Genomic DNA, 19,139 nt, shown 5'->3' with positions numbered 1-19,139 from the left:
CATCCGGATTCGAGTCCTAAACTCGGTTCTTGGCGAGTATCATAGTGAATATGGAAATATCTTGTTTTCTGAATTATTTAAAAAATGGTATGTGTATGTATAGTTTATGTTCAGTTTGGAACAAATTGGCATGGATGTAGATGCTGTGGCATGCATGTACGTACACACTTACAAGCTAGTGGTATGTAAATGTGCACCATGAAGAGACAGACATGATGGGTGATGGTTAGGTGACAAGGCCAAAGCACATAGGTAGACACATAGAGGAGGGTGGTGTGGCGTGTGTGGGAGGGGTCCCTCTCGCTTGTGGCTGGACTGGTGTTCTCCATCCTTCCAACCCCCATAAAAAGAAGACGCATGACATGAGGGGATAGCCTGCAGATTCTTTGACAGGCCGCAACGAAGTGCTAGTGTTCAACACACACACGCACATCTCTCTCGCACACAAAGAGAGAGAAGCCGATCTGCTGGTATCATATCATCTAACTGCACAAAAGGAAAAGTTCCAATGATGCATTCCATCACATAGAGAGAGCCTCGAGCCAAGAACGCCGCGTGCTTGTGTGTGTGTGTGTGTGTGTGTGTGGGACTGTACGTGGCAGCACGCACGGCCATGGCAGCCACCAAGAGATCCTTCCACGGCGGCGCCGTCGGCGGCGGCATTGCGCGCGCCGTGGCGGAGGACGAGCTGCAGGCCGACCGGCAGGAGGAAGGCGCTGCTAGCTGGATGATCTTCGGCTTCCCGGTGCCCGGGCTGCCCACCACCGCCCGGGCGGCCGCCGCCGTCACCCAGCAGTTCTTCCCGGCCGCCGCGCCGGCGCCGCCGCAGGCGGCGGAGCAGTGCCACGTGTCCGCGTCGGCGACCGACCAGTGGGCGCGGTCGGCGTCGCGGAAGAGCCGCCGCGGGCCGCGGTCCCGGAGCTCGCAGTACCGCGGCGTCACCTTCTACCGCCGCACCGGTCGGTGGGAGTCCCACATCTGGTCAGTCCCCTGCACCTATGCGCGCGCTCCCCTCCGCAGCTGGCCGTGATAAAGGCGGAGATGCAGCAGCCATTGCAAGTAGCTCTGCTCTGCTGCGCGATCGATCTCCAATCTCCTGTTCCGTTTCATGTTCATGTTTGTGCTCTGATTGGCAGGGACTGTGGGAAGCAGGTGTACCTGGGTGAGTTCCTGTCCGTGAGAACACTGAAACTTAGTAGCATGATTTATTGGCATTTAATCAGGTGCCAAATCGTGTTCGCGGATGCGGGGTTTTTTACTTCTTTTCCCTCTTTTTTTAGGTGGATTTGACACCGCACAGGCTGCTGCGAGGTTAATAAAAACAAAAATTCTGCAGAATTTTTATCTTTCAAACTAAGAAGGAATTTGTGATTTTCATCTGAATACAGTTTGTTCTCCGGCCCCTGCCTTGATTCCAGGGCCTATGACCAAGCGGCAATCAAGTTCCGCGGCGTGAACGCAGACATCAACTTCACCCTGAGCGACTACAAGGATGAGATAAAGAAGGTGATCACTGATCAGATCAGAGGCCATCGCGAGCAGTAGTGTAACAAAGAAGATGCTCTGCTCATCCGCATCTCTCCCATTGTTTGATTCTGCTCTTGCCATGGCATTGCCAGATGAAGAACTTCAGCAAGGAGGAGTTCGTCCAGGTGCTCCGGCGACAGGGCGCCGGCTTCGTCAGGGGGAGCTCCAGGTTCCGGGGAGTCACCCAGCACAAGTGCGGCAAGTGGGAGGCCAAGATCGGCCAGCTCATGGGCAAGAAGTAATACCCAACAATTACTGCATAATCCTGAACTTAACTTGAGAAATTTGGCTTGATTTCCTTGTCATTGCATTGCATTGCAGGTATGTGTACCTTGGCCTCTATAACACGGAGATGGAGGCTGCCCAGTATGTTTGCTCGCTGCACTCCTCTGCATTTCTGTTTTGCGTCACTGACTGTTGCAGAATTGTTTTGTTAGCTTGTGCCATCAGTTTCTGGTTTTTCCCATGCTAATCAGGGCTTATGATAAGGCTGCCATCAAGTGCTACGGCAAGGAGGCAGTGACCAACTTTGAGGCCCAGACGTACGACGAGGAGCTCCAAGTGCAGCGTGAGTCATTCTCTTGATGTTGTTTTTCTTTTCCTTGATCGTAAATAAAATGTAATCTCGAAGCATACTCTTCAGGTGTTCTGACTTTGGATTGTCTGTGACTGCAGCTTGGGACGGTGAGCTTGACCTCGAGCTCAGCCTCGGCTGCGCCGGCGGCGACCCTTCCACCGTCGCCGTCGAGCCGTGCAGCTCCGCGCCGAGCAGGCAGAGGACAATGACCCTCACGGTGAAAAAAAAAACACACCACGCTATTGATGAGCTTGCTAATGTCCATTGATCACCTGACGACTGAACTCTCTCGGACACTGACACTGAAACTGTTTCCATGCCGGGAAACCAGCTCGACCTGCCGGAGGACGACGAGAAGACGGGCGCCGGTCACCCTCACGGGAGCATCCGCACCATGCCTTCCCCGGCTCCGGGCACGTTCCGGCTCCTCCCCCCGGCCGGCGATCACGCTCACGTCCCCGGCACCGGCGTCAGGGATGACACGGCGCACATGCTCCAGATGGTACGCCTCCCTTACGACCACCGATCGATCAGCCATGAAAAAAAGATGCTGCGATCTCGATCGCTCGCCCGGTTTCCTTTCCTGTGAACACTGACCGACCCGGCAGCACCTGACCGGTGGCGCAGGGCCAGGTCGGCAGCAGTGGAGGCGCGGCAGCGGCACACATGCGCTGGCCCAACGGCGGCAATAATTGGGCGCCGCCGTACGCCACCGCCCGGGCCGACGACGACGCCGCCGCCGCCGCCGCCGCTGCAGCAGCATCATCAGGATTCCCACCGGGGCAGCTGGGTCGCAGCCGCCCGCGGCGTCCAGGCCCGGCCGCTGCTGAGCGTGTCCAGCACCAGCAACAGTGGCACTGAGCGCCACTGGAACGGCCACACTGGCGGCCTGAAAGATTCTAGCGAGAGGCGCAGTAAGCCTCGGCCGCCGGGTCGTTCCCTTTTCCGGATAGGCAAGGGTGGCAGCGAGGCGAGCAGCCTCATCCCTGCGCGCGTGGCAGGCGCGGCGGCCCACCGCGGCCGGCCGGCAGGAACAATTCCGACGCCGGGATGTAGCTGGAGGGAAGACATGGGGGTCACTGTGGCTACAAGAACGCTGACGGGTCGTCAGGCTGGAAAGTTTGGAGCAGTTTTGAGCAACGAGAGCTCGAAATTTTCTGACCTGAAATAGATCGGACTTGGGTGACCGCCTACGTTTTTTTTTTTTGCAACTTGGCTTCAGTGATTCTACTAATCTAGTACTATTCTTACATGCGTGGTGCTGCTCTAGGGATGTTCAATGGATGAAATGGAAGTGGAACCCTCGGTGTGTCTGTGCCTCTGTGGTCCACGTTCAAAATTATTGCTACAATGCATTTAGACTTGGGGCCGGAGAATAAGACCAGTCTCGGTGTATAGTATTGCTTTTGTCGCTAAGACTGTGAACTTGATAACCAGTCTCGGTGTATAGTATTGCTTTGTCGCTAAGACTGTGAACTTGATAACCGACTTGGGAAAAGATAATCATCGCACGCGTCAGCTGCCTCGGACACATCGGAGAAGGGGTTGCCATAGCTCGCACGTCTTGTTTCCGTGGATCCAAAAAAAATGTTCTATCTCACAAATGAGTTATCCAAATTAAATTTTGATTGCACTATTGTGTTTCTTACGACGAGATCTTTAAAACAAGATCACACTTGATTATGTTTAGATTCGGAACAATTTCTATCTCGAGGATATTTTTATCTTGTTTTGAAACATTTTATTTGATTATGGAACCATTTCCATCTCTAGATTCTGGAATATTTTATGCGGGTTAAAGTTCTTGACTCGGCATGAGTGCTCACATTTTTCTAAATTTATTTTAGAATTTAACCACTGCTATTTTTTCAATGTAGACGACATGCTTGTTGAGAGCGAAACGTCTATGCCTTTATCGGCAATCTTAAAAATCTGCCGGCTTAGTCTCTCAGTAGTGCTAATAGGGTAGAGTTGCGGTATGCCATGGCACTATATTTTCCTATGTGATACCCCAACCAAAACTCAATTTCTCTCATTCTAAATTCTAAAGCCATGCCACTATATTGGTGTGGGGGGGGGGGAGCCATAACAGTTGCTCTATTGCTATTTCTAAATTTCTTTGCGAGAGAGTGGGAACGAGAACTTACATTACAACTAGAGGGCTAGCCCATGTTGACCCATGGAGGCCCATCAAACTCAGAGGGTGAAAAGCGCGTTGTACCAAGGCCCAAGCCCAAGCCCCCAATACGAAACGCTCGACGGATCGAACCCTCCGGAGAAGTCCGGATCTCCTCCGACCCCCACGGCCCCACCCACCAGAGGTCCAGAGCTGTCCCATCCAGACCCGCTAAGCCGCCCGCCACCGCCTCGTCACTAGCGCGTCATAACGAGGCTCCCAAAATCTCCACGTTTTACTCCTCGCCTTTTCCCCCATCGCCCTCGCCCCCACCCCTATCCGCGTCCCCCGCGCGATCGATCGGCCGCCGTCGCCGCCCTCCCCAGCGAGCCAGCCATGGCCGAGATCGCCGAGCGGGCCGCCGCGGGCGAGCTGCCGGAGGAGCCGCGGCCGCCGCCCGGAGAGGAGGAGGACGAGGAGGAGGAGGAGGGGGACGTGTGCCGGATCTGCCGCAACCGCGGCGATGAGGACCACCCGCTCCGCTACCCGTGCGCCTGCAGCGGCAGCATCAAGTTCGTGCACCAGGACTGCCTCCTCCAGTGGCTCGACCACAGCAACTCGCGCCAGTGCGAGGTAAAGACCGGCGCCCCTTCCCCCGCGCTCCCCCGTAGCCGGGGGGCGCCGCTGCGCTGTTGATTTTAGGGATTTGATTGGCTCGATTGCGTGGCGGAATCGGTCGATTGATTGTTGAGCTGGTGCTCTGGGTGCTAGGGTCACGTATGGCATGTAGGTTGGGGCAGGACTTGGTTAATGGCTAATATGCGTCGGTACTGGATAGGGCTAGTAATTCTCGAGTTTCTTTTTTATGGCTTTGAGTTGCTAGAATTAGGTGATTGGGGATGACAAACCATGCTGATTTGATGGTTTTTATTGATTATTCTGAAAACAAAATGAATTTCATACTGATGCATTTCTGTTGTTATATTTGAGCTTCTTCTATGGTTTTGAGCTGCTAGAATCAGGGGGCTAGGGTTGAGAATCACTGGCTTGCTGTTCTGCTTTCTGTATTTTTTCGAAGGCATAATAGTTCTGATAGCCTGCAACTGCACGAGCCGCGTAGCATCGAAACTAGATGTGGTGTTCACATATGATTTTTAGTTTCGTTGCCTAATGTCCTTTAGAAGGAAGCTCCTCCTGACTAATTTCTTGGATCTTTAAAGCATCTTACTTTCTGGTGGTTTAGGGTAAATGAGTGAACGGGTATTAGTTGGTGGTTATTCTAACTTCCATGGGAAACTCTAGGGCTGGGTGGTAATTGCTTGAATTGCAAGGGGAAAAAGTGAGAGGATGGTGTGTTTTGTTTGTCTTAATTCCAGTTTCTTTAGATAATTTCTGATCCACGAATCTGGGCACTGCAGGTTTGTAAACATGCATTCTCCTTCTCACCTGTGTACGCTGACAATGCTCCGACAAGACTTCCTTTCCAAGAACTGATAGTTGGTGTTGGAATGAAAGCATGCCATGTGTTTCAATTTATACTCCGGCTTGCCTTTGTTCTCTCAGTTTGGCTCATGATTATCCCATTCATTACCTACTGGATATGGAGGTTAACATTTGTGAGAAGTCTTGGTGAAGCGCAGAGGCTGTTCCTGAGTCACATCAGTGCTCAGTTGATCCTTAGTGATTGCCTTCATGGATTCCTTCTCTCAGCTATCATTGTCCTTATATTTCTTGGAGCCACCTCATTACGGGACTACATAAGGCATTTGCGCGAGCTTGGTGGACATGATGCTGAGAGGGATGATGGAGTCCGTGAAAGGCATGGTGCTCGGGCTGTCAGGAGGTTGGCGGGTCCTAATAATAGGGTTCCTGCAGATGGAAATATCGATGAATTAGCAGAAGCCCAAGGAATTGGTGCTGGTGAACTTCTGAGGAGAAATGCTGAAAATGTTGCTGCTCGATTGGAACGACTTGAGGCTCAGGTTGAGCAGATGCTTGATGGTCTGGATGATGCAGATGGTGCAGAGGATGTTCCTTTTGACGAACTTGTTGGTATGCAAGGCCCTGTCTTCCACTTAGTTGAGAACGCAATAACAGTAAGTACTTAAGTACTATTCTTTCCTGCAACACTTTTTGTAGAACTAATGTGTCTGCATGACTATTTTGAGTTTTGGAGTTGTGTTGCCTTGCTTTCTAATAAGTAGTCAAAACCTTTATTATTAGGGCCCACTGAAATTGAGTCTCAATAAGCATGTTCGGATATCATATTGTTGATAATTTAAGATCATTTCACTCAGATTTTCAATTTAAATAAATGCATATCATTTTGCCAATCCACTTGACATGTCTGATCTGTTGATTTTTATTTCTGAATGCTTTATTGGTTACTGTTGATTTTTATTTCTGAAATATGAAATGAAAGGGGCATGAGAGAAGCTTGATAGTCCTAACTTTCAACAGCATCTATGATCCAATTTCAAACATTGCAATTGGTGCTTTTAAAATCATTGATAGTCTTAACTTCGTTTTATTTTTGCGAGTAAATAACATAATTTTTTCTGGTCCTAGATTTGCAAAACACTGACAAGAATGTGTCTTTTCCTCCAGGTTTTGGCCAGCAATGCTATATTCCTCATTGTTGTGATCTTTGTTCCATTCTCATTGGGAAGGATTGTCCTGTACTATCTATCATGGTTTTTCTCTTCGGCCTCTACTCCTATGCTAGCAAAAATGATGCCCTTCACAGAAACAGCTATTTCTATAGCTAATGATACATTGAAGAGTGCACTTAATGTCGTGAAGAATTTTTCTTCCGATAGTAACAATGAAGGTGTTATTGGGCATGTGATTGAGGTTGTTACTCAATCCTTGAAGATAAATGCCACTGGTCTTAGTGTAATTCAAGGCACTGGAAAGAGCAGTCTGATAAAAGGAACAACCATTGGCTCATCTTATCTTTCCGATCTGACAACTCTTGCTGTTGGATACATGTTCATCTTCTGCCTTGTATTTTTGTACATCGGATCACTGGCTTTACTTCGATATGCTAGGGGAGAACGTTTTACCATTGGAAGACTATATGGTATAGCTACTATATTAGAGGCCATTCCATCTCTGTGCAGGCAGTTCTTTGCTGGAATGAAGCATCTCATGACGATGGTCAAAGTTGCATTCCTTCTGGTGATTGAGCTCGGTGTCTTTCCTCTTATGTGTGGTTGGTGGCTTGATGTCTGCACTCTAAAGATGCTGGGCACAACAATTGCTCAGAGAGTTGAGTTCTTTACAATGTCACCCTTGGCGAGCTCTTCTATCCATTGGCTAGTTGGGATTGTGTATATGCTCCAAATAAGCATATTTGTCAGTCTTCTTCGAGGGGTATTGCTCAGTCCACTTAATATCTCCAGCAACTGCACTCAGACATTTAAATTCTCCTATATCCTATATCCCATTTGTCTGACATTCTTTTTACCTTTTTGTGTTAGGTACTGCGCAATGGAGTTCTTTATTTTCTGCGGGATCCTGCTGATCCAAATTACAATCCATTTAGGGACTTGATTGACGATCCTGTGCATAAACATGCTCGACGGGTTCTTTTGTCTGTTGCCGTGTATGGAAGCTTGATTGTGATGTTGGTCTTCTTACCTGTAAAACTGGCCATGCGAGTAGCACCTTCAATTTTTCCTCTGGACATCACGTGAGTTAGCTTACCCAACATATTTTCTGGGTTTTTTTTTGTCACTTGGAATTTCAAGTCTAAGTCTTGTTTGCCTCTGGAATTGCAGGATATTTGACCCATTCACTGAGATTCCAGTTGATGTCCTTCTGTTCCAAATATGCATCCCATTCGCAATTGAGCACTTCAAGCCTCGTGCAACTATTAAATCTCTTTTGCACCATTGGTTTGCTACGGTTGGTTGGGCGCTTGGATTAACTGATTTCTTACTGCCAAAACCTGAAGAAAACGGTGGGCAGGAAAATTGGAATGGCAGGGCAGAAAGAAGAGATAGGGGCCATGGTGGGCGGGAAATGATTGCCCCACAGATTGAACAACGCATGATACAACATGTTGCTGCTGAAGATAATGGCAGGGGAAATGCAAATGAAGTCAATGATGTCGCTGAAGAACCTGATGTAGATGATCAGGGAGACTCGGAGTAAGTATTTTTATAATCTCTAGTTTTGTGTAAAGAATAAGTAGCATGGTCTTTCCCCCATACGTTATGCAATCCTACACATATTACATTATCAAAAGAACTAAAAAGCTTTGAACATAACTGAGTTTGTATAGAAAAAACTGAATACAACTGTGGCTCAGTTATCTGCACATGTTTTCTGAATTATAATTTGGCAAATAGATTATTGACATAATTGAGTTATTTATAGCAATTTATATAACAAATACTCGAGAAAGTTGAGTGTATGAGGTTCTAAATATATTTTTCTGAATAAATCAACATAAACTATGGTTTAGTTATCTTATCCCCCCCCCCCCCCATTTTTGAAGGTACGGCTTTGTGCTTCGGATTGTGCTCTTGCTTGTACTGGCATGGATGACACTACTAATATTCAATGCTGGAATGATTGTTATTCCTATCTCGCTTGGCCGTCTCGTTTTTGAGGCTGTTCCCCGCCTGCCAATCACACATGGCATCAAGTGCAACGGTGATTTACTTGTGATTCTATTTTCTGAATTGATGTTATGTAGCTTCTCATGTTTATGAATAACGAGATAAATTGTGTAACACATTTGCTGACACCCTTGGGCACTCTTGTCTAGATCTCTTCTCCTTTAGCATTGGGTGCTATATTCTCTGGAGCGCAGCAGCTGGAACCAGATATGCAATTGATTATATCAGATCGAGGCAACTAGGAATCCTGGTACAACAGATCTGCAAGTGGTGCTCTATTGTTTTGAAGAGCTCTGTTCTCTTGTCAATATGGGTAATCTTCTGGACTTAACTGTGCTGTTTCAAGTTTCTACTATCCACCTTTTAAATTTGTGGCATCTCTGTCCGAAGAGGAGTTTCCTGAGTACCTTTTGTGTTACAGATCTAACTAGTAGCATTTCTTCTTTCTTCCAGATCTTTGTCATTCCTGTGTTGATTGGACTCCTTTTTGAGCTACTGGTCATTGTACCAATGAGGGTGCCTATCGATGAGAGCCCTGTCTTCCTATTATACCAGGATTGGGCGCTTGGGTTAATATTCTTGAAAATATGGACTAGACTGGTAAGATTATAGATGACTCTGATTCTTGCCCCCCTGCCTTTTGTTTTCCAGTTGTTTATCAACCTTGCTTTGTACTAGAAGAGGTTTTGAGTTAATTAACCTACTTTGAGACTATTTCCAGGTTATGTTGGATCAAATGGCACCTTTGGTTGATGAAAGTTGGAGGTCAAAGTTTGAGAGAGTTAGAGACGATGGCTTCTCCCGCTTAAGGGGTCTGTGGGTCCTCCATGAAATTATAATGCCGATTGTCACCAAGCTCCTTACTGCTCTCTGTGTCCCATATGTCCTTGCAAGAGGCATCTTCCCGGTGCTTGGCTACCCTCTCATCGTGAACTCAGCAGTGTACCGCTTTGCCTGGCTAGGCTGCCTGATCTTCAGCGCCCTCTTCTTTTGTGGAAAGAGATTCCATGTCTGGTTCACCAACCTCCACAACTCCATCAGGGATGACCGCTATCTGATTGGCCGGAAGCTGCACAACTTTGGTGAGGACACACCTGAACCAAGCGAATCAGGAGCAACTATTGGGTCAGATGACCAGGACAGGGCACTAGTCCTGCAAGATCAAGAAGAGGAAGTGGGGCTGAGGCTGAGGCGCAATAATGTGCGCGCAAACCAACAAGCCAGGCTGGCATTTTAAGCAGGCTTTCGATAAACAGAGCATAACCCTGGTATAACCTTCACCCCGTTGGCCTGCTGCTTCTGCTTGTGGTTTGTCTTTGGGTTGTAGAGTGAGTTTGTGTGCTAGTGATAGGGATGAGTAAAGACCGTTGTACAACAAAGCCTGGGAGAAAGCTAAAATGATTGGCGACAGTAATACTGAAGGTATCTCACTTTCCTGTGGTAGTCTTGGCTGACTGTAAATATCGTTTGACAGAGCACTACCAGGCCAACTCAGTTTCATGTGATCCTGTTGTAATGGCTATTGAATTAAGTTATACTATATCGGTCTGGTCGATACAAGATAGAATATAGCATCATCGCCCTTTTTTGGATTGTGTGCCAATCTATTTCTTTTGGCAACTGTAACATTGCATTCTGTGTAGTGGTGCCCATATACTGATATAAGCCTAAGAGGTTGTCTCTGCAATTATTCAAGAGGCCACTCGGTGGTTTTAGGCAAATTTTCCTTGTTTCTAGAGGACACGTTTTTTTTTCCTGAAACAAACTGTACGCTTGGCAATCAATGTGATCCCATTTTACAGTAGTGAGTCTAACTGCACACGCTCCCAGCTTGATGCTGTGCATGTTCAGCCTTCCTGGCGTGGGAGGTTCCTTGCAGCCATGTGCTTGTGACAGTATTTTTTTCTCTCTATCGTAACTTTAGATCATTTGTTTTTTTTGTTTTGTACGGTCACGGTGAAGCATGTGATGGTCCAGATGGTGTTGATTTTGGCAACTTTCCTCTTCTTGGCGAGCACCCCAGGCCCCGCCGGCACGAAGATGGAGGTCACGAGGAAGTGGATCATGCGACAGTTTTCGTGGGATCCATTAGGGTTGCTCTCTAACGGCGCCATGCTTTTTTTTTTTTTGAAAAAAATCTAAATTACTCCCCTCAACTCTAGTAAAAGTCTGGATAATTTTCTAAACTATCGTTTAATTCATTTTATCCTCCAAACTATGCCCTTTGATTCTAATTACTCTCTAATACAATGTCTTTTTCATTTCTCCATACATAGATGGAGTTTTAAGTTGAAATTTTACAAGATTATAGTACAGATAACAACACATGTTAGAAAAACATCATAATTTTTATCATCATAATTTTACAAGACGATAATACACATGACAAACAACTGAAACTTTGACAGTGCAATCAGCAGCAATCTGCTGGCGCCCTCGGGAGAGAGGGGAGGGAGGTGGGATCCCGGCCCATGTGTACTCCACGTGAGGGCCCAGCCTAGACGGGCCCAGCCTTTTCGGAGACGCGAGGGGCCGGCAGCTGGCTGTGGTGGCCCAATAATCTTGGATAGGCCTGAGCTCCACCTCCACATAGTGGTGGGCTAGGGGCCCAGTTCAAGGTGATTGGGGGAGTGGGCTGTGCAGGAGAGTTCTCTCTCTCTCTCAAAAAAAGGAGCAATTTGAACAGAAGAGAAAAAGATGGCGTCGTCGCTCGCACGTGCGCTACTACTCGGTCGGGCGCATGACCGTTGGTTCCCGCGGTTGGTTTCAAAGGACTTGATGCAACACCACACAAGACACAACTACCATGGCGCGTGCGAGTCCAATCTTCCATCATTCTACGAGACGAATCCGATCCCGGTCTGTCCGAGGGCACCACACGGTTCCTCCTCGCCGTCCAAGTCCATTAATTAAGCACCGCAACGGCACTACGGCAGGGACGACGACGACGAACATGCTAGGCAACTTGAGCGTCGTTGCCATCCTCCGCAGACGTGCACGCATCGCATGCAGTTGGCCGCTGCTTGAGTTTGCCAAACTTCATTTAGCCTCTTCCCCTCTCGAGGTGGGCCGTTGATTAAAGGAAGCGGATCACAATGTTTATAGTTCTAAAAAAAACTTTCCTATAATACCCATCACATTGAATCGTCGGACATATGTATAGAGCATTAAATGTAATTGGAGCATTAAATGCAATTGAAAAAATAATTTATTACACAGTTTAACTGTAAACGACGAGATAAATCTTTTAAACATGATTAGTCTATGATTAAATATTAATTACCAAATAATAACGAAAGTGCTATAGTACAGTATTAGAATCTAAAAAATTTCGGAAACTAAACAAGAAATGAACAAGATTTGTTTGGGAGGGCACGTTGACCTTGGGGTTGTTCGGCTGATCCAATTTCGACTTGTCTCGGCTTATACCCTCTCACATAATACTATTTATTCTACCAGCCAAATAATATTCCTGTATCAGCCGAACAGACCGCTTGACCGGGGACACGGCTTTGTACGAGAGACGCGCCTCGGCCGCTGCCTGTGCACCTTACCTCGAGGAGCGTCGTCAGCCACGCACGCGTCTTCGCATAACTAAGCGTCACGTGCGGCAGGCATGTGTATGTTGCTCCGAAATGCGGAACGCTCCATCCGAATTTCATTTCCAAACGGCTCTTTATTGCCATGGCAGCTGACGGAAGTTTATTGGAAATTTTGTCCCGTCCCGTGGCATCATCATCACGGAGTAATAAACAACATGACGTCATCGGCCCTATATTTAAGACGCCACGGAGCCGGAGGGCATCGTCATCGTGCCCTGCTCGCATCGCATCGCATCGCATCGCCCAGCGTCAATCTCTCAACAGCAACCCGGTCTCCTCTCCTCCCGCCCCCCATTGGCCATTCCCTCGTTCCTCGGTTCCTCCTCCTCGGCCCTCGCCCAGCCCGGCCGGCGCCCGCGCTCCGCATGTCAATCCATGGGCTGATCCTGGAAGTCAGAGGTGAGCCGCTCCGCCAGCGCCCCCCTCCCCCTCCCTCAACCTCCCTCCCCCTCCCACAGTGGAGCCGGCCGGATCCCTCGGCCTTCGGGTAGGGCGCGGCGCCGAGACCTAGGCTCTAATCCCCCCTCGCGCTTGCCTGCAGTCACCGGGTGCCGGAAGCTGCGGGACACGGAGTTCTTCACCCGCCAGGACCCCTACGTCGTGCTCGAGTACGCCACCACCAAGCTCCGCACCCGCACCTGTACCGGTCGGTACCCACCTCTCTATCTGTTCGTTGTCTTCTTTTTTTCCCCCTCCATCTCAATGTCAACGGCGGACCTGATTGTGGTTGCGGGCAACCGAGCCTGAGATTCAATTTCAAACTGGGACGTGCTACACGGATTCAGACTGCGGGCGGGCGCCGGAATTCGGCAGTCGATTCACCTCAGCCTTTTGGGCATACTCGTTCAATTCGCCTGATTCAGAGGCATTGGCTGAACGTGAACTGTCGGTATTAACAAGGCCGTAGTAGGTGGGTGGGTGAACGGGTCAGCTGCTGCTGCTGCCGCTTCCCGTTAATCTCGATGTGGCTGCTGCCCGCTGCCTCCTCCTTGGTCACCTTACATTACATGACTCGGTAAGAAAAAAGAAATATTAGGGGATGGGAGCATTTTATAAGAAACCCAGCTAGAACATTACAGCCAAATTAAAACAAACGGCCAAAGGAAGGTGAATCAATGAACAGGAAAAGGCGGCAAAGCAAAGCAATAGCTAACGGGAGAATTCACAGCTCAGGGACCATAGGGAACAAATACCACTGATGGTACACAGCTTCGATACGGAGGCCAACAGCCTACCAGCTGGGCTGATTCTTTCTTACTTTGCGAGTAGCTTCTTTGTGCCTAAGTTATATGCCCTGTCGATGCTCTATATAGCCTTTAGCTGGCATCTTCCTAGAATCGGTATAATGTGCTTGATTCTTGATTAAAAAGGAATTCGGTTCGGTATGGATTTTTAATGTAACCTTTTGCTATTCCCACACCATTGTGTTTTCTAATCATTACTGGCTGACAACTATTACAAAGAGATGAACATACCCCGCTGCTGCTAGAAGCACTTGCTTTGGGTACTAAAATCCCTTGTTCCTTTTCCGTGTCTTGGTGTCTTTATTTTTCTGGAAGCTTGCTGTACGTGTTAGTGGTTCCATGGTCTAAAAACTAATTGCATTTGAACAACACCTAAAATAATGAAGATGCTAGAGTGTGATGAGTATATGCAAATCATGCCTACAATTTCTGTTGAAAGTTGAAACAGATCACTACTTTTTTGTCTGGCCATCGCCAATTCATCTTGGGTTGTACACATTTATGAGCAATTCGCACAATCATTTTTTTGTTTCTACTTCTTTGCCACAAATACAGTACATAAAGTTCTAGTTCAATAAAATCTTAATGCTGGAATAGGAGGCTCGATTGGAATGGATCCAGAATTATTTCCTCTAAGTGCAGTCTAGGATATTGAATTTAATACTATGGAAGAGAAGTTTTCTGAACACTGATATATGCACCCTTCCCTTGGTTCCAACACCCAATAAAGTTCTTAGCTTCATGCTCTTGTAATAAACGAGACTAATCTCCAAGCGCGGAAGTTATCAAGCATCAACAACAATGATAAAACATTTATCTTGCTGATTATTTGCCTCCAAAATCTTCCAATCTTTTCATACTAACAGGCGTCTATAGAACCACGCTTACTATATGATATATGTTAGTCTACTTCTCTTTTTTTGAACCTAAAATGTGATAATGATGACAGATGGGGGAAGAAACCCAACTTTCGATGAGAAGTTCCATATACCCCTCATTGAAGGGCTCCGCGAGTTGAATGTTATCGTTTGGAACAGCAACACATTATCCCACGATGACTTCATCGGCAGTGGCAGGTCTGTGCTCTTATTGTCCATTAGTATGGTAAATAGCAGTTACTGTTTAGTGAGTAACCATTGGCTTTGGCTGTGCTTTCTTGTAGAGTATATCTGCACAAGGTGCTCGCAAATGGATATGATGATTCCTCATGGCCACTTCAGACACGCCACATGAGGTACTCCTGTCTCATATACATTGACTGCACTGGCCTTATGAACTTTCTAAAAGCGGGAAGTTTGCAGATCTGCTGGGGAAGTGAAGCTCATTATGCATGTTGATGTCTCAGCAATGGTGAGATATTGATTTATTATTCCTTTTGCCTTCTTAGCACTGGTGTGTGCCTGATTGACTTAATTATGTCTGACAGAAGAACAAAATGGGTAAAAGTATCGGTGCAGCAAGTACACATTCTGTTCCTCCACCTTCAGTGCCAGCCGGAGTCCCAGTCCCAGCTGCAGCCGCAGCACCAGCACTAGCATCAGCAGTTCCATACACTGGGGTTCCACCCTCATATCCACCTGCTCCAGCATATCCTGCGGCATCTGCATACCCTGCTTACCCAACTCCTAGCCAATCACCATATACCACTACAGAATATCCACCACCTCCGCAGCAAGCATACCCACCCCCTTCGGCAGGATATCCTCCATCATATCCACCGCAGCCATATGGGCAACCATATCCGCCACAACCATATGGTCAACCATACCCACCCCCTCCAGAAGCACAGTCCCCATATCCATCTGGTAAGATTCAACTGAGCAGATATAAATTCACCTTTTTCAAGATATTAGTCAGTGCTCTAACCAGATGATCCCTCTTTGCCTCAATTGATCTTATGCAGCGCCTTACCCTGGTACCTATCCACCAAGACCTTATTGATGTATCAGCTTCAGTAACCACAAGCAGGGGCATCAAAAGCAGCAAACAACAATGGTTATTGCTATATGATGTGTGCCCGTGTTTGGGTTCTTTGTTTCTAGTTATTTGGTTATTCTTCCTAACTGAATTCTACATACGCTGCTGAACTGTTACATCGATCTCAAGTCAGGTAAAGGTCTGGATGGGAAATCAAAAAGGAATGTCATGAATTCACTTGTCTGAAGCTAAGCTTGGCTCAGTGCAACAGATGGAAATTGCTTCCTTTTTGTGAATCATGCGAACAGCCCAGCGACCATCACTCCACCAGTTATATTTACCCTCTCCAGTATGTACCATAGGCAGCTTGCAGAATGTCTCGATGAAATCCATCCTATAACCTATATTGCTCGCTGTGTGTTTGCCAAAATAGAGATCAGACCCAGCTTGCTTCTATCTTGGAGTCTTGTCTGACTGTTCTGTGTGACCAAACAATTGTACATAGTAGGGTATTTCTAGTAACTGCAGACACGTTAGCTGCGAAGATTGCAGCACCTCGTCTACTTGAAACTTGGGATGTATCTGTAACGGTCAAGATGGTGAAGATGTAGAGCTCTTTGATTCCTGCAATGGCCTCCTCCTTTTCCGTTGCTCTCAGCCTGGTCCTCTCGAGGCCGACACGCCGTTCCATTACGCTGTGTGCAATCCCGCGACCCTGAAGTGGGTGGTGTTGCCGGATCGCAGTTTGGCTAGTGGCCGGGGTGGCACAGCCCGCTTGGGGTTTGATCCGTCGGTCTCCTCGCACTTCCATGTGGTCGAGTATGTGCTGCACGAGGATGAGGATGATAACAGAGTCATAGGGGTGCAGATCTATTCATCCAAAACTGCATCATGGAACTTGAAGGAAAGCGAATGGGACGGCGAATTCTATCTAGATCCATTTGCTCATAGTTCGAGAAGTGTGTTTCTTAATGGCTTTATGCATATGATGCTCAATGACAAGACGATAGTGGTGGTGGACATGGAGGGAACAACATGGAGGACAATTCCTGTGCCGTCTGATGATGATGAAGATGTTCAGTCTGGCTGCATTGATCAAGCCGAGGGTCGCCTGTGTATTATTTATGTTCATGATGCTGATGCCGTCAAACTGTCGATCTGGATCCTTGAAGATCATGGTACTAATGAATGGACACTGAAGCATTCTGTCATGACTCCACAGCTGTTTCCACAGAATAATCCTCGACTTGCGGAGGATGCGGAGGATACGGAGGCGTACACAGTGATTGCAGTTCACCCAGAATGCAACAATTTGATTTACTTTGTTTATGGGAGGGTTTATGGGAGGGACAAAACACTGATGGCATGTGAAATGGACCGCCAGAAAATTCATGTCATCGGTAATCTCGGACATTACATGGAGCCCTGTCTTCCTTATGTTCCCTTGTTCTCGGAGGCATTAGCAGATGAGCCGTGAAACTGTTAGATTTACTGCAGCTATGTGTTTGTTACTGCAATGATGAATTCATATTGGTGCAGTAAGGAGTATGTGGCGTTCCTTCTAGTTGTCTAATTGTTCTAGCAATCAGTAAGTTTAGTAGACTGTCAGAAAAGTCAAGTTCTGTTTTTCTTTGTTTTATGCATATGAGCATGCATGTGTCTCTTGTGCTATTTTGATTTGGACCAATGTAGTTTAATTGTTGAGATCTCATGAACTGCCTTTAGGAAGGGTAACTGTGTATTTTTTCAGTTAAACAGCTATGTTGTTAAGACTAATTGTGCCACCAATGTTCACATTTCTTGCCCTGAATCCAAGGTGATACATATTTCGAACCCGTCCCGCTCAGGCCCCAGCAGGCCAGCACCCGCTCTCCACTCCTGACTCTCCTCTACAACTGAAGCTAAGGACCCAAAGCTAGCGCGCGATTCGCATTTCGCAAGGTGCTTGAGATCCTGCGGCCGGGCGTGGCGGGCAGCCGGGCACTTGCCTCCTCCTGGAGGCAAATCGTCAAGATTGGGAGGGATATCTAATCCCTAGGAGATCGATTTCACCAAAGTTCGCAGGATTCCAAATTTTTGTTAGATTTTCAGACGATGGTTCAAAACTGCCAGTCGTTGGTAGCGCTAATGCAATCTCAGCGCAGATCATCTTTCGTAATTGGTTTGTGCAAGTGTTTCTGTTCAGTTTATTTATAAGTTTGATTCATTTGCACAATTTATGTTTGCTCATCGTGTAGGGATGGACTCGCTATCAGTTTCTTCACTTGATTAATTGATATCTGACATGCGGTCATTTTTTTTTAAAAAAAATGAAGTATAGAATTCTCTTTCTGTTCGAAAAGTTCAAATCCAGTCGTCGGCCTTATTGACCTTTTCCACACTACAAAATCCTCTTATTTTCTCTCATTGTATAGTTAATTGCATATACTGAAGAAAAGTTCAGTATCAAGCATTGCTAGCTTGTTGAATTACTCCGAACATGTTGCCTCTAAAAGAACGCCTCGGGGTCAGTTGTTTGTCTTTCTAATTTTTTATTTGCTAAACTATAGATACTTGTTTAGTTTGCCAACATTTCCGTGACATTTTAAACTATTAGGTGAACTGCCAGTCATAAAATTCAACATGCCATAGGTCATAACAAAAAGATATGTCTACCTAGCCAAAGACTTGTTTCAATCAACAGGTCAGACATGGGTTTTAGACTTTTAGTCTTTAGATTTCAGCAATGATTAAGATTTCAAGCAATTTTGAGAGTCCTACAGGGGTGAGCGAGGGAGCTTTTCCGGATTTGTCAATTTATATTTGATAAAAAAAAAGTATGTATACTCAAGTAAATTTTTTCTCACTTATAGCAGATTAAGCAATTGATCTTGTGATTCCATCGGTGGCAAGCCATTTGTTATTTTTCCAGCAGTTTGGCAGTAGTTATTCACTCTCCTTTCAAGTAGTAGTTCCTTATATGCCGCTACCTTTTCAAACTTTCTAACATCTTTGCTTTTTCCTTGTTCTTAATGAAAGAACAGAGCTCTTGCCACATTGATCTGGACAAATCATAGGAAAGTAATGCGGTAGTTAAAGGTATTGAGGTTATACTTTTCTTTGTTATCGTTGTCACAGCTTTGATCAAGTCTAAGGTTGGTTGAACCTAGATGTAACTTTCGAGGGGAAGGTTGACATGATGTGGCAAAATCATCCATTTTTTTGTGAGAACCGCCTAATTTGCACTCGGTTTAAGTGAAAATTATTGATTAATCTATTAAGATTAGAGTTAACACGTGTCCGTCTCTCGACACGTCACGTGTTAATCCACATCTTAGAGACACTTAATCAACACAATTCACCTAAAACGACCGCAAATCCGGTATTCCCGGTACGTGTTTGCCACATGCCCAGGATTAAACACACGTACCGTTATACAAGCACGTACATTGTCGATGATCCACAAAGAGCAATTTTACACACTTAATATTACAAGTTTGATATAGGTGGGTTCAAACTAACTTCCAGCACAAGCCTTGGGCTCACGAA

The 19,139-nt window shown here is 46.6% G+C and overlaps 3 protein-coding genes across 4 annotated transcripts; all 3 read left to right on the top strand.

Moving 5' to 3' along the window:
• Positions 1-278: 278 nt before the first annotated feature.
• LOC120704017 (APETALA2-like protein 4) lies at positions 279-3,571 on the top strand. Of its 2 annotated transcripts, none has more exons than XM_039988254.1 (10): positions 279-981; positions 1,137-1,162; positions 1,281-1,311; positions 1,389-1,506; positions 1,620-1,765; positions 1,849-1,893; positions 2,004-2,095; positions 2,203-2,321; positions 2,436-2,606; positions 2,732-3,571. In XM_039988254.1, exons 1-10 carry the CDS (start codon positions 614-616, stop codon positions 2,963-2,965), a joined length of 1,350 nt encoding a protein of 449 aa, XP_039844188.1. In that variant the 5' UTR covers positions 279-613; the 3' UTR covers positions 2,966-3,571. The 2 variants fall into 2 exon arrangements, with proteins under 2 accessions (XP_039844188.1, XP_039844189.1); XM_039988255.1 differs by having other exon boundaries at positions 283-981; positions 1,419-1,506.
• Positions 3,572-4,421: 850 nt separating this feature from the next.
• On the top strand, positions 4,422-10,569 carry LOC120704016 (probable E3 ubiquitin ligase SUD1). Its single transcript, XM_039988253.1, has 9 exons — positions 4,422-4,853; positions 5,639-6,316; positions 6,828-7,595; positions 7,703-7,914; positions 8,003-8,374; positions 8,725-8,882; positions 8,998-9,161; positions 9,302-9,448; positions 9,570-10,569. The coding sequence occupies exons 1-9, from the start codon at positions 4,617-4,619 to the stop codon at positions 10,083-10,085; spliced, it is 3,252 nt and encodes a 1,083-aa protein (XP_039844187.1). The 5' UTR covers positions 4,422-4,616; the 3' UTR covers positions 10,086-10,569.
• Positions 10,570-12,623: 2,054 nt separating this feature from the next.
• LOC120704015 (leucine-rich repeat extensin-like protein 3) lies at positions 12,624-16,241 on the top strand. Its single transcript, XM_039988252.1, has 7 exons — positions 12,624-12,849; positions 12,992-13,096; positions 14,644-14,770; positions 14,857-14,928; positions 14,996-15,044; positions 15,121-15,499; positions 15,598-16,241. The coding sequence occupies exons 1-7, from the start codon at positions 12,816-12,818 to the stop codon at positions 15,633-15,635; spliced, it is 804 nt and encodes a 267-aa protein (XP_039844186.1). The 5' UTR covers positions 12,624-12,815; the 3' UTR covers positions 15,636-16,241.
• Positions 16,242-19,139: the final 2,898 nt, after the last annotated feature.

The sequence above is a fragment of the Panicum virgatum genome, chromosome 4K (assembly GCF_016808335.1).
Source record: "Panicum virgatum strain AP13 chromosome 4K, P.virgatum_v5, whole genome shotgun sequence".
Lineage (NCBI taxonomy): Eukaryota > Viridiplantae > Streptophyta > Magnoliopsida > Poales > Poaceae > Panicum > Panicum virgatum.
Note: the sequence above shows the minus strand (reverse complement) of the source record. Positions and strands in the feature narration are given on the sequence as shown.

Excerpts from the sequence above, each read along its gene's own strand:
- LOC120704017 (XM_039988254.1), top strand. The coding sequence starts at position 614 with ATGGCAGCCACCAAGAGATCCTTCCACGGCGGCGCCGTCGGCGGCGGC. Across the intron at positions 1,163-1,280 it reads TGGGAAGCAGGTGTACCTGG|GTGGATTTGACACCGCACAG; the intron begins GTGAGTTCCTGT and ends CTCTTTTTTTAG. Across the intron at positions 1,507-1,619 it reads ACAAGGATGAGATAAAGAAG|ATGAAGAACTTCAGCAAGGA; the intron begins GTGATCACTGAT and ends TGGCATTGCCAG.
- LOC120704016 (XM_039988253.1), top strand. The coding sequence starts at position 4,617 with ATGGCCGAGATCGCCGAGCGGGCCGCCGCGGGCGAGCTGCCGGAGGAG. Across the intron at positions 4,854-5,638 it reads GCAACTCGCGCCAGTGCGAG|GTTTGTAAACATGCATTCTC; the intron begins GTAAAGACCGGC and ends TGGGCACTGCAG. Across the intron at positions 9,449-9,569 it reads TGAAAATATGGACTAGACTG|GTTATGTTGGATCAAATGGC; the intron begins GTAAGATTATAG and ends GACTATTTCCAG.
- LOC120704015 (XM_039988252.1), top strand. The coding sequence starts at position 12,816 with ATGTCAATCCATGGGCTGATCCTGGAAGTCAGAG. Across the intron at positions 13,097-14,643 it reads CCGCACCCGCACCTGTACCG|ATGGGGGAAGAAACCCAACT; the intron begins GTCGGTACCCAC and ends TAATGATGACAG. Across the intron at positions 15,500-15,597 it reads ACAGTCCCCATATCCATCTG|CGCCTTACCCTGGTACCTAT; the intron begins GTAAGATTCAAC and ends GATCTTATGCAG.